This window comes from Lagenorhynchus albirostris, chromosome 3 (assembly GCF_949774975.1).
Source record: "Lagenorhynchus albirostris chromosome 3, mLagAlb1.1, whole genome shotgun sequence".
Lineage (NCBI taxonomy): Eukaryota > Metazoa > Chordata > Mammalia > Artiodactyla > Delphinidae > Lagenorhynchus > Lagenorhynchus albirostris.
The window spans coordinates 75,046,844-75,061,117 of NC_083097.1; the positions used below are offsets into that span (position 1 = coordinate 75,046,844).

At 52.5% G+C, this 14,274-nt stretch overlaps 1 protein-coding gene across 1 annotated transcript; it reads left to right on the forward strand.

Annotated features, from left to right (window-relative positions):
* Positions 1–669: 669 nt before the first annotated feature.
* On the forward strand, positions 670–10,251 carry NR2F1 (nuclear receptor subfamily 2 group F member 1). Its single transcript, XM_060143269.1, has 3 exons — positions 670–1,136; positions 3,579–4,106; positions 9,214–10,251. The coding sequence occupies exons 1-3, from the start codon at positions 677–679 to the stop codon at positions 9,492–9,494; spliced, it is 1,269 nt and encodes a 422-aa protein (XP_059999252.1). The 5' UTR covers positions 670–676; the 3' UTR covers positions 9,495–10,251.
* Positions 10,252–14,274: the final 4,023 nt, after the last annotated feature.

Below are 14,274 nucleotides of genomic sequence, written 5' to 3' on the forward strand. Positions count from 1 at the left end.
TCTGCCGGCGCACAGCGCGTAGCCCCAGTGGCCGGCGGGCGGGCGGGCGGGCGCCCGGCGCGGGTGAGCGAGTGTGTGTGCGAGTGTGTGTGTGCGCGGGGGTGCGGGCAAGGCGGAGGGTGAGTGTGTGCGCGCGCCGTGGCCCATGCCCGCCGCCCCCGGCGCTGCGCCCCGCGCCGCTACCGGCTGCCGCCTGTGCCATTTCTGATTTTGCAACTTGGTGAAGAAGAAAAAAGCGAGAGAAGGGAGCTTGCTCGCTGGGGGGGGGTGGGGAGGGGGGGGAAGGAGAGCGTGGCCCCCCCAGGATCGGAGCGCGGGGGGAGCGGGCGAGGGGAGCAGGGGTGTTGGGGGGGGGAGCCTGAGAGCCTGGGGGGGCTGCAAAAAGAGAGAAAGAAAACAGCAGGAACCACAACAAAACGCCAGCCGGGCGGGCGGGCGCGCAGCAGCAGCGGGGCGGCCGAGGCAGTAGCGGCGGCGGCGGCGGCGGCGGCGGCGGCGGAGGCAGCGGCTGGTGCCCGGCTCGGGCTCGGCTCCCGCGACCCCGGGGCGCCGGGCGGGCCCCCCGCCCCCTCCCCCTCCCCCCTTCCCCTTCCCCTTCCCCTCCCAGCGCGCCCGCGCGCCCCGCAGCCCTCGGCGAGCAGCTCGGCTCCCCCCAGCGCTCCCCGGGCCCAAAGATATGGCAATGGTAGTTAGCAGCTGGCGAGATCCGCAGGACGACGTGGCCGGGGGCAACCCCGGCGGCCCCAACCCCGCAGCGCAGGCGGCCCGCGGCGGCGGCGGCGCCGGCGAGCAGCAGCAGCAGGCGGGCTCGGGCGCGCCGCACACGCCGCAGACCCCGGGCCAGCCCGGAGCGCCCGCCACCCCCGGCACGGCAGGGGACAAGGGCCAGGGACCGCCCGGCTCGGGCCAAAGCCAGCAGCACATCGAATGCGTGGTTTGCGGGGACAAGTCGAGCGGCAAGCACTACGGCCAGTTCACCTGCGAGGGCTGCAAAAGTTTCTTCAAGAGGAGCGTCCGCAGGAACTTAACTTACACATGCCGTGCCAACAGGAACTGTCCCATCGACCAGCACCACCGCAACCAGTGCCAATACTGCCGCCTCAAGAAGTGCCTCAAAGTGGGCATGAGGCGGGAAGGTGAATATTTATTCTGTGCTTCTCTCCCTGAGCTTCGCCCGCCTCCCCGGCCCTCTTTCTTTCTCTCTCGCGGGGGTGGCTGCTGTATGGGGCTGGGGTTCCTGCGGTCCCGGCCCGTCCCAGCTTCCCCTGTCCCCGCTACCTTCCTCCCCCGGCGTCTCCAGCCGCCCCCCCCCAACCCCAGCTCGCTGCCGCTGCCTCCCCCTCCCGGCCTGCGCTCCTCTCCCCGGCTCCTCCACCCCACCCTCTGCCTGCTCAGGATTTTGTCCCTGGGATCGTGAGCTGTGGCTTAAAATCCCCTCCCTCTGTCTTGGATGTGCTCGGTGCGTGTCTCTTTCCCGCGTGTGCGTGAGGATGCTTGGGGCTGGGCTGGCATGAACTTGGGGAGGGGTGCTTATTTCCCCCGGAAAACTCTGTTTCTGTGTTTTTTCATTCCACTTTCCCCTCCACCTCTTCATGCCCTTTATTTAAAATGGGGGAGGGCTGGAGACTGGAGTACTCTGAACCATAGATTCATTACTGCATCATCCTTTTGGAAGCTTAGCTTGGAAAAAGAGGAGTGAGATTTATTGCACTTGTAGGTCTAATTAGGGGGGAAGGGGGGCTTCTGGCCTGTTCACTGGTTCCCTCTCCTCTTCACCGAGCTGGGGCCGCCTCCTCCAGAGCTGTGGCCTTGTTTTCACCCCTCTACTTTCAAAGGAAAGTTTGTGACTGAACCGTGCTTTCATAGTTGTGTCATTTTTTTTTAAAGCATGATACTCGTTTTATTTCTTCACCAAACTCCACCCTCTGCTTAAATACTGCATACAAATTACAATTTACAGCGGCATTTACCGATCCTTCTGATTTGGCTATAATGCATAGACTGCAGCTGGCATGAGCTTCCACATCATTTAATCCCTGTGTTGTATGGCTTTGGTTTCTTTTAACACAACTTTTGATGTATTTAGATATGCTTCATGTTCATGTGGCAAGAGATGCAGCACTTTTCTTATAAATATATCTAGCCATTTACAATTAAAGTTTATCTCCTGACAATCATTAAAGATGTCTTATAGTCAAATTAGTGATCCAGTCAATTTTGTAGAATGTAGATTACTCCTTCTTGTAACTGACTTTAAAATTATATTTTATATGCCACAAGAAAAGAAATTGAATTCCTTCAGATCTCAAGGAGCAGGCAAATATGACGACTTCATTTCTAGCTCCAGGGAGATTTTATAGGCATCTGAAAAACAAAAAACAAAACAAAACAAAAAACTTTGAATTGTACTCTCATTTAATTGAAAAATAACTGCCAAGTTCAAAACTGTAATTAGAAAAAAGTATTCTAGCCATTATGTTTCAAGAGCTTAAATTGCACTGGGGCTTGCATTAAAATTAGAATCAATGCAAACTTAAGAAAATAGTGTATAACCTGAAGTAAGATAGCTACGTGTACATGGACATATCTATATTAATTTGCTGGGGGGGGAGAGTTCAGTAGCCCTAACTTTTCCTAAAGTTGTCTTTGTTTACATGGCAATTTAAAACGCTGGCACTGTTGAAGTAAAACATACACATTAAAAAAAAAAAAAACTTTGGTCAGCTTTAAGAACTCAAAGCATGCTTACGTTTTGCATTCAGATGGTTAATGAATCCAGTGTTTTTGCAGTTGCAAGCTCGTGCATTCACTGGGCAAAAGCTGGCTGCAGGTTGCAGTGGCACCGCGCAGGACAGACATTAATTATATTTTCCACTTTTTTCAATAATGTTTGGCTACTGTAAGTTCAACTTTTTTCTTGATTTTTTTTCAATTTTTTGTTGCTTTTAACAGTGAGAACCTTGTGTGGGGCGATGGGGAGGAGGGGATAGGGGAGGGGTGCAGGATACTTGTTTTCTCTTCAAAAGTTGTTAAGTGGTTAGTAGGGTATGTAACTTGTATCTATTTTAAGGATAATTCCGTAGCATTTTTAGAGAATATGGAAACATTTTGAGCAAAACCAGCTTGCTTGCAAATGAAGAGGCAGCTAGGCATTTGCCTAGAACCACCACCTTTCTCTGGTTTCGCCTGTTTTTGTTTTTGTTTTACCCTGATTTGGTTCCTTCTGGAGGGGTGAGTGGGATTTCATTAATCTGTGTGTGACTTGTTGGTGGTCGAGGGGCTGGGTGGCATTTTCTTGGCCATACCGGGCTGGGGGCCCGTAACTCAGGCCTAGTTCTGGCAGGGCTGGGGTGGCCAGGGGCGCAGGAGACGGCTGGGCATACCGAGCCGCGGAGCTGGAGGGCTTCACCCCAGATTGCCTCCGGGTATGGGCTGTGAGAGCGAGCGCCAAAGGAGATGCTCCGGGGCGCTTGTGGCTGCGGGAAGAACCTCCGCATTGTGTCGGGTGCGCTGCGGCACGGGATGTTCGCAAGCCCCCTGGATGCACATTGCCTCTTTTCTCTCTTTCTTTTCGTCAGCGGTTCAGCGAGGAAGAATGCCTCCAACTCAACCCAATCCAGGCCAGTACGCACTCACCAACGGGGACCCCCTCAACGGCCACTGCTACCTGTCCGGCTACATCTCGCTGCTGCTGCGCGCGGAGCCCTACCCCACGTCGCGCTACGGCAGCCAATGCATGCAGCCCAACAACATCATGGGCATCGAGAACATCTGCGAGCTGGCCGCGCGCCTGCTCTTCAGCGCCGTCGAGTGGGCCCGCAACATCCCCTTCTTCCCGGATCTGCAGATCACCGACCAGGTGTCCCTACTACGCCTGACCTGGAGCGAGCTGTTCGTGCTCAACGCAGCCCAGTGCTCCATGCCGCTGCACGTGGCGCCGCTGCTGGCCGCCGCCGGCCTGCACGCCTCGCCCATGTCCGCCGACCGCGTCGTGGCCTTCATGGACCACATCCGCATCTTCCAGGAGCAGGTGGAGAAGCTCAAGGCGTTGCACGTCGACTCGGCCGAGTACAGCTGCCTCAAAGCCATCGTGCTGTTCACGTCAGGTGAGGCTGCGGCCGCTGCGAGGGCAGGCCGCGCCGGGAGCGCCCGCAGGCCCCGCTCCGCTCGGGCCCGGCCTCCTGCGCCGCGCCGCTGCACCCGCCGCGGCCGGGCCCTCGCCGGACCTCCGGCCTGGCCGGGACCTGTGGCCCCCGCGCGGGGAAGCGGCCGGCGGCGCCGCTGCCATCTTTGGAGCGCCGCGGTGCGGGAGCTGAGGCGGCGCGGGCGGCTAGGTGGCCCGGCCTGGCGGCCTGGAGCCCCGCGCGGGGCCGCGGCTGCGGCTGCGGCTGCGGCGGCGGCGGCGGCGGGCGCGTGGCTGGCGGGGGGGTGGGGCGGGGAGGCGGTGCCGTGGATCCGTCTGGCTGCGCGTGTGTGCGGTGTGCATGTGTGTGCGATGTGCGTGTGCGTGTGTGCCGGAGCTCAGCGTTTCTGGGGGAGGAGAGGGAAGGAAGAGAACGTGGGAATGTGGCTTTCTCCTCTGTGTGGCACGCTCCCTGGCTGACTTTCCCGACACAGTGAGACACAGAGAGGGAGAAAGAGAGGAATACGGGCAAATAAATCATAAATAATCCCGCTTTATTGCATCCTGATTTTCCCTTATCGGAAACCATTCATGTTTGCAGTTGCTGAGGTTATTGAGGGTCGTAAAAAACGTATTCGATCTAATCAAGAAAGATGAAAAACAAAAGCAATACTGTAGAACCCGCAAGTATGGGAGGATTCCCGCCCCGGAGATAAATCTCATAGCCACGCAAAACGCACGAACATTGGAAATTTAACAGAGTGCCTTAAAAATATCAAATTAAATGTAGGCAGTGGTAACATGCATGTTAACAATTTCTCTTATGATAGATGGTTCAAATTAACTTCCAGGAAAATGCATTAATGTTGCCTTTGAAGGCTCTGGTCCGAGCCTCTGAGAACACTGCCCCCCTTTTATTATTGTAACCTGCAAGAGAGAAACATATAAACACCCAGGACAGCAGGTAATGGGGGGAAATAAAAACAAAGCCAGAAAGGACGCTGGTGGGGAACAGAGCTGCTCAAACTGGGTCTCGGGCCTTGCCCACTGTGAGTAGGGTTAGCTGCCAGTTTACCACCATTATTGGCGCTATTGTTTTTAATTCCTCCATTCAGAGAACAAATAAACCATCCTAATAAATCTATCCTAGAGGCAGGACCTCCAAAGGCCAAATTAAAACCACTCTTGAGCAGAGATGGCAAAACCCCTTTCCCAAGGCCTCATTGAACAGTAAGCAGTGGTATAATCTATCAATATTTCCTAGCTTTCATGCGTGAAGAATCATATTTACATTGTATTAAAATGACTCTTAAATTTGCACAATATTGTAATGTAGCAAATGTAGTATTAATATCGATCTGAACAGCAGATAATTTATTTAGACAAGAGCATCTCATTTGTATGCAGGGTGGCCTGAGCTGTGGACTTGGACTGCCCCCCTTTTACTTTCAGTGCAAATGCAGGTCTGCTAGTGGGAGAGGGAGTTATTCTTTGCAAGAGGATAAAGTGCGAACCTTAAAACAAATGGAAGATTTATTGAATAGCCTCCTCGGTGTTTGAATGCATTTTATCTTAATAAGTCTTCTTGATGGAAACGTGTTTTTCAAAAGTGACAAAGAGCCTGGGAAGCAGCGACCCGGCTGCTTTAGCTCTGGCAGGCCTGGGGCCTGTCTGGCTCTCCACTACCCAGCTCTTTAGCCAAATTAATCAGGAAGCAAGCCAGTGTCGGGGAAGCTGGGGTTTTAAAATCTCATCCAGTGAGGCGTCTTGAAGCAGAAATGTGACTTGGAGCTGGACAGAGGTCTTCTCAAGAAAAGTCTCCCTCCCTTTTCCTTGTCCCCCCCCCCAAGGTTCTTTGAACCCCCTTGACTTTTCTGATCTCCTGCCCTTTCCCAGAGAGAGGCAAGGACTGTGCAGGCTGTAAGGAAGACTGTGGAATTATTCATGCTTTCCTTTCAACTTTCCATCCTAAAATGTCCCTGTGAAAAGTGTTCCTTTAAAAAAAAAGTTTTCACAAAGATATTTCTTAAACCAAATCTTCAAGGTGTAAGGGAGGCCGAGAAGTGAACAATAACATTATTTTGTTGGAAAAATTGCAAGAAGAATATCTGAAAGTGGAAATAGAGCTGTCAGTAGTAATTCACCCCCCTTATCCATACAACACATTTCTACTTTTGACTAAACTTGTTTTGATTGCTAGCCAGAAGGGAATTCATGGGAAGCCTTCTCAAAGTCATCCAACTTTTAAGCAAACTTTGAATGATGGAAAAGACAGTTTTAGACATATTGTCCAACGAGGTTTACTCCGGATAAGTATTTGAAGCTGGCACGGGGGTTCCCTGTGGTGGTTTTCACATTTGGCCTCCGGATGGTATGTTTAATCCTTAATATTCTGGACAGCATCCAAGGACTAGGTCATGACCTGAACTTACTTTTTTTAAAAAATTCATTAATTCATACACCTCAATATTCTCTCAGATAAATGAGACTTTCCCCGAAAGGAGCCTTCTAGTTAACATAAATACAAGAAATCCATTTTCAGCACAATAATAACTTTGATTTCTAGTTATGGCAGCTGATTACATCTATATTTCCTGAACACTAAACTCTTCTGAATGCACAACATGAAATACATTCTCTGCACTACAAAGGCTAAGCTGGGAGGGCCTGAGCGGTAATGGTTATTTATTTACATAATTTCTTTTCCAGATACTGTAGAAGAAATATTGAGGGTTCCCACATTGACACTACCATATACAAAGCGAGACATGGGTTTTGCACATTCTGCCTCCTTTTCTTATCTGGGTATAACTCATGGAGTGTAAATATGTACTGCATCACACCCCCTGCTCACCTAGTTTCGCTACCACAACCAGACGATTGATCTGAGAGCTCATACTGTCAGTCCACAGTTGGGGGAATTCTGTTGCAGAAATATCCAAAGTAGGAATGAATATCTAGAGTGGGAAGCCAAGCCCAAATTAAGGCTCCTGCCCGAGGGAGGCTACAGGGCTGGCCGGCTGGCACTTTGCAGTGGGGCCCAGCTACAGGCATTCTGCCTTCAGAGGAGGAAAGAACTCGATGCAGCCAACACAGGGCCCAGGCATGCCTTTCCTGCGCTTCTCTCCCTTGGAGTAGCCCAGCTGGGGGAAGGGTAGTGACCTTGCACCCTGGGGGCCCTAAGTGTAAATATCAGATAAATATTTTACAAACCTGAGGAGACTCCATATGGGTCTTTTAAAAAAAAAAAACCTGCTGGGGTATCAGTGGGTCCCTTTCATACTGCATTCTCTGAGGCTGAGAGGTATCCTGTGGCATAAGGGGCAGAGAATGCATGTCAAAGAAGATATATGTAAATAAGAGTCTGCATGGTGGTCATTCAGCAGGACCAGGTTAGGAAGCAAAGCCAAGGGCAGACCCTCAGGGTCCCCTCTCTAAGCATCGAAGCCCCAAACTGTTCCTGCCCTCATCCTGCTAACCATAAAATCTCACTGCCTTCCCAGGTCAGGCTGGTGTGACTGCACCCAAATGGCTGGCTAGAGTAATTAGACATCTGAGAGGAACCCAATCTGGATCTGGGGTCAAAGGAGACCTGCCTCAGAAGTTCCTGAATTATCACTAGTTTTATTTGTATTTTTGCTCAAGGCCATAGCCTTGTAGATGAAGGTGTTAGAATGCTTTACAAATCCCAGTTCTTGAAACAGAGACATAAAGCTCAGAAACTCAGCAGACCCAGGTTTCGCTTTGAATCATTTGCTGTGTCTTCTTAGGGTCACACTTATCCATTCACAATTATACAGTGTCCTTTTGGGGGCATTGCCATGCATGAATTTCTTTCCAGATCTATATATATTAGCAAACTCTGCCTTTGATCTCTAGTCGACCTCCTGACTGGCTAAGGGCTCCTCTGTGATCTTCCTGTTTTTCAAATATTTATTATGAATACAGGAAACAACATGGGTGTTTGAACCAAGAGAGGAAGCCTTCACTTCATTCCTCTGATTCCACCTTCCCCTCCATTTGCTTGCCTCTAGTTAGTTGATACAGTATAAACTGCTGTCTTGAAATATTTTTAGTAGACCAAGAAGAGCCCTTGGTTGACGTGAGATTAAACACACAGGTTTTGAGATGCTTCCTTGGGTACAGGTCCTGCCACAGGAAGCCTATATCCCCAAATCCCCCAACTCCCCACCTCCCAGTTCTGAAGCAGAAACAGCAGCTGTCTCCGGTCCAGCTTTGTGTCTGATCGCTGAAGTTGTCTCCTTTCTGCAGCCTGGAGTAACTGAGCCATATTCCTTCTGATTATCATACAGCTTACAGAGATGGGACCAATTTTCAATTACGTGATCTAAGGCACAGATAGAAGTGTTCACCCTGGCTGAGGATTTGCTGCAGAGCTCTTGCTTGCATAGAGAGTGGATCGCAAATCCTCTATTGCCAAAGCAGGAGCTTGATCTGATGCCAGGCCCTGCCAGCCTATGATTTCTTACCCCCTCGCATGTGTCTATTCACTATACAATCTAGGTTCTCCTTGAGGTTTCTGCTTGGGGTCATTTAGGTTTGAGAGGGGGACTCCAAGAAGCATTTTAGAACTGCCTCCAGGCTGCATATTTAGTCAGGGCTCCTGAATACCCCAAAACCAGGGGCAGAAGGGGCAGAAATCCTCCCTTTAATGAGCACAACGGAAAAGATGCTCCCCTGAAGGTGGAGGACAGGTTGCTGTGTACAGCAAACATGGCTCCAGCATCGTACATTATTTAATCCAAAGGTGAAAGAGGAGAAACAAAGGGACTGGAGAGGTTGCTGCCTCTTCAAGTGTGTGCCTGTCTCTCCAGCTCCCCAGGCCTGGTGGGAGTTTGATTTGTTTGTATTTGTGTTGGGGGCCGGGGGAAGGAAATAGTGAAGAAGGAGTAGGCAGGCATGGCGGGGAGGATTTCTTTTCTTCTTCCTTCTATTTCTATTTTTTCCCCTTTGCTCCTTAAAAGAAAAAAAAAGTAAAATGAACGGCTTGCTGTTTGTGACTTTGCTGTCCGCTGACCTAACCGTGTGCCCCCTCCCCTTGTCTCTCCTTCCGGTGGCTGCTTGGGCAGATGCCTGTGGCCTGTCGGACGCCGCCCACATCGAGAGCCTGCAGGAGAAGTCGCAGTGCGCGCTGGAGGAGTACGTGAGGAGCCAGTACCCTAACCAGCCTAGCCGCTTCGGCAAACTGCTACTACGACTGCCCTCGCTGCGCACCGTATCCTCCTCGGTCATCGAGCAGCTCTTCTTCGTCCGTTTGGTAGGTAAAACCCCCATCGAAACTCTCATCCGCGATATGTTACTGTCTGGGAGCAGCTTCAACTGGCCTTACATGTCTATCCAGTGCTCCTAGACCTTGGGCGCTTCCCACCTGCCCCCACCCCCTAGAGACTCACAGGACCGGCGGGGGGCCGTGGACTCCAATGCCGCGGGGACACCAGGCGGCCGATGCAGGGTGCGGTGGGCCGGGCAGCGGGGAGGAGGGCCAGGGCGACAGGAGCAGCCCACCGTGCAGAAATGCAACCCGAGCTGCAAACCAGGAGAAAAAGAGACTCTTTTTAGTGTCAGATCTGTGGACACGTTGGAAAGGAAAGGAAAAAGACCTTGTGTCTGATGAGAAAAAGAAAAAAATTTGGAAGAGAGGACCATGAAAATTTTAATAAAACAGAAGGAGACTAACGGACCTTCCAGGATTTATTGTGGACAGATGTGGATATATTCTGTACAGAAAACAACACACATGGAAGTGGACCGAATCCTATGTAGAAACACACACACACGCACACACACACACGTTGTTATTCATTTTGTAAAATACTAGTCTTTATTTTCATTTTTTTGTAAAATTTAAACATCGTATGCATATAAAAAAGAAACAAGAATTAGGGGAAAATAACATTTTCCAAATAATTATTAAAAAAATTGTCCTGTGTCTATGTATCTATATCTGTTTTGTATTTTTTTCTGGTTCCAAACCAGATTTCCTGTGATTCTATACTAATAATTTTTGATATAACCCTTTGCTTCTTATAATGAGTGCGATATATGTTGTCGAGGCTGTTCTTCAAGAATTAAAATTGAAGTGAAAATTTAAACAAAAAATAAAAGAATTTAGCAAAACCCACGTGTCTGGTTGCTTGACAGATGTCATCAGTGCAAGAGAACCCTCCAATTAATTTCCACTCTGATTATTATTAGAATGGCGGGGTGAGGGGGAAAACTTTTAAGGTCCATTACCAAGTTGGCTAGATTTATTTCCTAAAAGCAAGCAGCTGCTTTGGTTTTGTAAATGCGGAAGGCCAGGCTCTGCATGGGACAGAGTGGGGGGTGGGTGTCAGGGCACTTCGGTGCCGGCAGCAGCCATTGTGACCTTGTAGGTGGTGGGCAGCCAGCACGCAGCTGGCCAGGAGGCTGGAGCAGGCCCGGTCCCTCGGGGTTGAGTCTCTGCGCTGCCTGCTTCAGTATCTGCAGGTGGGAACTTGCCTGGCTGGAGAGGATGGAGCCCTGACAGTGGGGGGGTTCAGCATGGAGAGGGCCACTCTGACACCTCTGCGTCCCATCTGTGACTGGAGGGTCAGCCTCTTCCCAGCTCTGGGAGAGAAAGCTGGGGATTCAGCTGCGAGCCCTGGCTTTGCTCCTCCTGTGGTCCGCTATATCTGGCTACGGTTTGCCCTTCACTCCAGACCCTGTCACAGGGGTTTCCCGGGAGGGCCCTCTAGCTCTGTGGGGCATCTGGAAGGGCCCCACTGTGGCACTTAGGAGTGTAGACCTGGAACCTGGGAGTCCAGCAGCTGGGCTGGAGCAGATTCTTTCCAGAAGCGGTGTGTGCGTCTTAGTGGCCCTTTCAGGGCAGCAACCTCCTGCTGAGGTCTCCCCTTTGGGGTGTGTGTGGGTCTGCTCTCTGCAACAGCTTTCGGAGCACGAATGTTTTATAGGATCCAAGTTGGCACTGTGAGAACACATATTGCCAAGGGAGCTTTTTCTTAACATATTAATAAAGCCAGGTCTTTTAAAATAACACCTCTTCCCTCACCTTCTCTCCCAGCCCCAAACAGGCACGGATGAGGCAAGAGCTTTACTTTCTGAAGTCAGTGGCAAAGTTTTGCTCTCAATTTGCTGTCTACAAGTCTCCAGGTGGCCTCACCCCTTTAAAAATGCATGAACAAGCTCCAATCCACCTAAGGTTTTAATATTCTGGGGGCAGAGCAGCCCGGCAATGCCACCGCTTTCTGTGAAGAAGACCCTGCAGGTCCGCCTGGGGACCGGCCCGAGCCCTAGGGCAGCTAGATGGATAGGGTATGTGGGATGTGGAGCCCCTGGGGCCCTCCTCCCTTCCAGCAGGTCCCACCCGGCCCTGGGCCTCACCCTTTGCACCACACCCAGGGGCAATGATTTTGGGTCTAGGCTGACTTCTTTGCAGGTTGTGCACCCAAGGCAGGAGGATCGTGGGAAGAACTCGTATTTAACCACTGACCGCCCCCCGGGAAGTCTCAGGGAGCCTTCCCGGGAGTGGGGGGATTAGGGTGGGCTGGGCTGCTGCAGGGTGCTGCTGAAGGGAGCCGAGCTGCCTCCAAGCACTCACCGATCTTTCCTACCTTTCTTGAAATGAGATGTAAATATATTCATTACGGTGTGATCCCTCTGATGAAAACAGATAAACATTTTCGTAGGTCAGAAACGTATTTTTCAATTAATTTCAATATGGAGGCCCAAGCGTAAGGCACCCAAAGTGGGATTGGCCAGGAAGCCGAGGCCCAGGGTGTAGGAAGCACTTGTTCCAGGGCTCAGAGTTGACAGTGCTAACTTGTCTCTTGCTCAACAGCCTACAGCCTGGGGAATCCCAGTGACCTTTCTAAGCCTGGGCCTAAGCTGGAGGGGTGGGGGTGGGGGGTGACCAGCACAGCATAGGAAGAAAAGCAGGCCTTCCTGTGGCCTCACAGACTCCCTCACAGGTTTGGTCTAGGAACCAGGAGGCCCTGGGGACGAGCAAGAGATGCCCAGAGGCCATTTCTGGGATCTGTGGGCTGTGGGTTTCTCCTCCGCTGTCTCCTTGGTGGCTGGGGTAGTCCCCGCCTGCATTAAACACAGAGAGACAGTCATCTTCAGAGCTCTCTGTGCGTCTCAGCCAGAGAGATGGAGCCTTCCCAGGGGCCATGTGGACGCCCCTGCAGAGCAGGACAGGCTGTCCGCAGCCCGAGGCTTTCCATTCTCAGAGCGCGCAGTTGGGCCCCATGAATCTGCTCGGGCTAAGGGAAGGTTTACGAACTGAGACAGGCATCTAAGCCACTGGGTGAAGCTTCCGACAAACAGGAAGCGTCGTCTCCGCTCCCGGCCATCTAAAATCTCCTTGGCCGGGCTGACCAGTGGCCATGGCGGGGGAGCTAAGGGCCGAGCGGCCCGGGGGCCCCTCGCAGTGTGGAGCAACAGCCCACTAGAGGCCGGGGTGCCCCCTCAGGATCCTGTGCTACCTCAGACCCTTGGAGCCGCTGGGCAGAAGGCCACGAGGAGCAGGTGGGAGTCTCCTCTGCCTGGGTGGCTGCCCGGAGGCCCCTGAGCACTGAGCCACCTTAGAGCCAAGCGCCAGGGGGAGCCCTGGAACCCAGGTGTGAGGCCGCAGGCAGGTGTAGCCCAGAAAGTCCGCTGGAGGACTCAGGAGAGTGGGGCTGGGTGAACTGGGTGGGGTAGAACCGACGGGCACTCCCAGGGTCAGAGGAAACCCATGTTAACAGTTGGAGAGTGTCCCACACAAGGTGACTTCCCTCTGGAAATTACCTGTGACATATGAAAGTCAAACGTTGAGAATTTTGGGGGCTTTGAAGTCGGTTTAAACTACTTTAGCCACAAACTGTGCTGAAAGCACCAAAAAAGGCTGTCTTGGGACTTGCTCTCCTCCAGCAATTTCTAGGGACTATAGCTGCCGCGGAGGGACAAGGACTGGCGCAAAGGACTTAAAATATGACCTTTGCCGCGACATGCACATCCCAACCTGCGGCCAGGCCTGGCGGAAGCCCGGGGGTGGGGATCGGCCTCCCTCCCGGCCACGAGGACCACCTTGGCTTCCGGAACTCTGCACCTCGGTCGGTTCAGGCGCTTGGTCTCTGGCAGCCGCAAAGGGTCTCCGTCCGCTCCTGGAAGCCCCTCCGCCCAACTTTGCGCTCAGGGGCGCTGGGGATCTGGAGGCCCCTGCACCCAAGCCTACCTGAGCCCGTCTGCTTGGAGTGTGCAAACGTTTATTTTTAAAAAATCCTGCTTCTCCTCCTCCGCTCGTAGGCAGTCCTTGTATCTCCTACAGCGGCAGAATCACCTCGTAAGCTCCTCGATTCCTCAGAACAAATCACCTGAATGTCTCTGCAATGGGAAACCGTAAAGGAGCGTGGGGAGGGGATTCAGGGAAACACAAGTGGGAACTAATAAAACTCTTGTTAGAGGGCCTGCTCAGGATTCGTGGCGTCACTGGGCCTTTTACTTGGAAAGCCAAAGAGTTGTATTCCTAAATGAGTTAAAGACCCATTTACCTCTGTCGTGTTCTATTCATCAAGCCACAAGTTGAGAGTTCCTAACATGAAACTATTTGTTTGCTTACACAACCAGCTGGGCGCAATTTCACGTCTGAGATATCTATCTGAAAGCGCCTCTCATTTATTATCTCTCCTTGTCAGCGAATCCATTTTCCAGCTCTCCCTCCCCCCGCCTTTGGACTTTATTTATTTATTTATGGTGGGACTTCTTTGCCTGCGAGAACCTGGGTCTGGAAGGCTCCCAGGGGAGCGGCCGCTCCCTGCGCGGTTTCCGCTGCGCCCAGGGCGCGTGGACCAGGGGCCGGTGGAGACGAGCTCGCCGCCACCGCTGACCCCCGGCGGCCGGCAGGCCAGGGTGTGGGGCGGGCAGCGGGCGGGCCCGGCCGGATACAGCTGAGCTGCCTTTCTCCCTAGATGTCCTCCGTGCTAGCTCTCCCAGAGTAAGCCACAACCACCTGTGCGAGGAGGGGGTGGGAGGAGGCCGGGAGGGGAGCTCAGGAGCCTCTCCCCGAGTTAGGGGGCCGAGATATGAATTTGAGAGATGCTTTCACAAAGCCTCACCTAGTCCCGCGGGGCCAATCTCTTCTCCTGGGCCGGAGCGCAGAGTGAGTAACC

What these genes read in the sequence shown, in the direction of transcription:
- NR2F1 (XM_060143269.1), top strand. Translation starts at nt 677, where the DNA reads ATGGCAATGGTAGTTAGCAGCTGGCGAGATCCGCAGGACGACGTGGCC. An exon ending in AGTGGGCATGAGGCGGGAAG is followed by an intron (nt 1,137 to 3,578) that starts GTGAATATTTAT and finishes TCTTTTCGTCAG; the next exon opens with CGGTTCAGCGAGGAAGAATG. An exon ending in CATCGTGCTGTTCACGTCAG is followed by an intron (nt 4,107 to 9,213) that starts GTGAGGCTGCGG and finishes CTGCTTGGGCAG; the next exon opens with ATGCCTGTGGCCTGTCGGAC.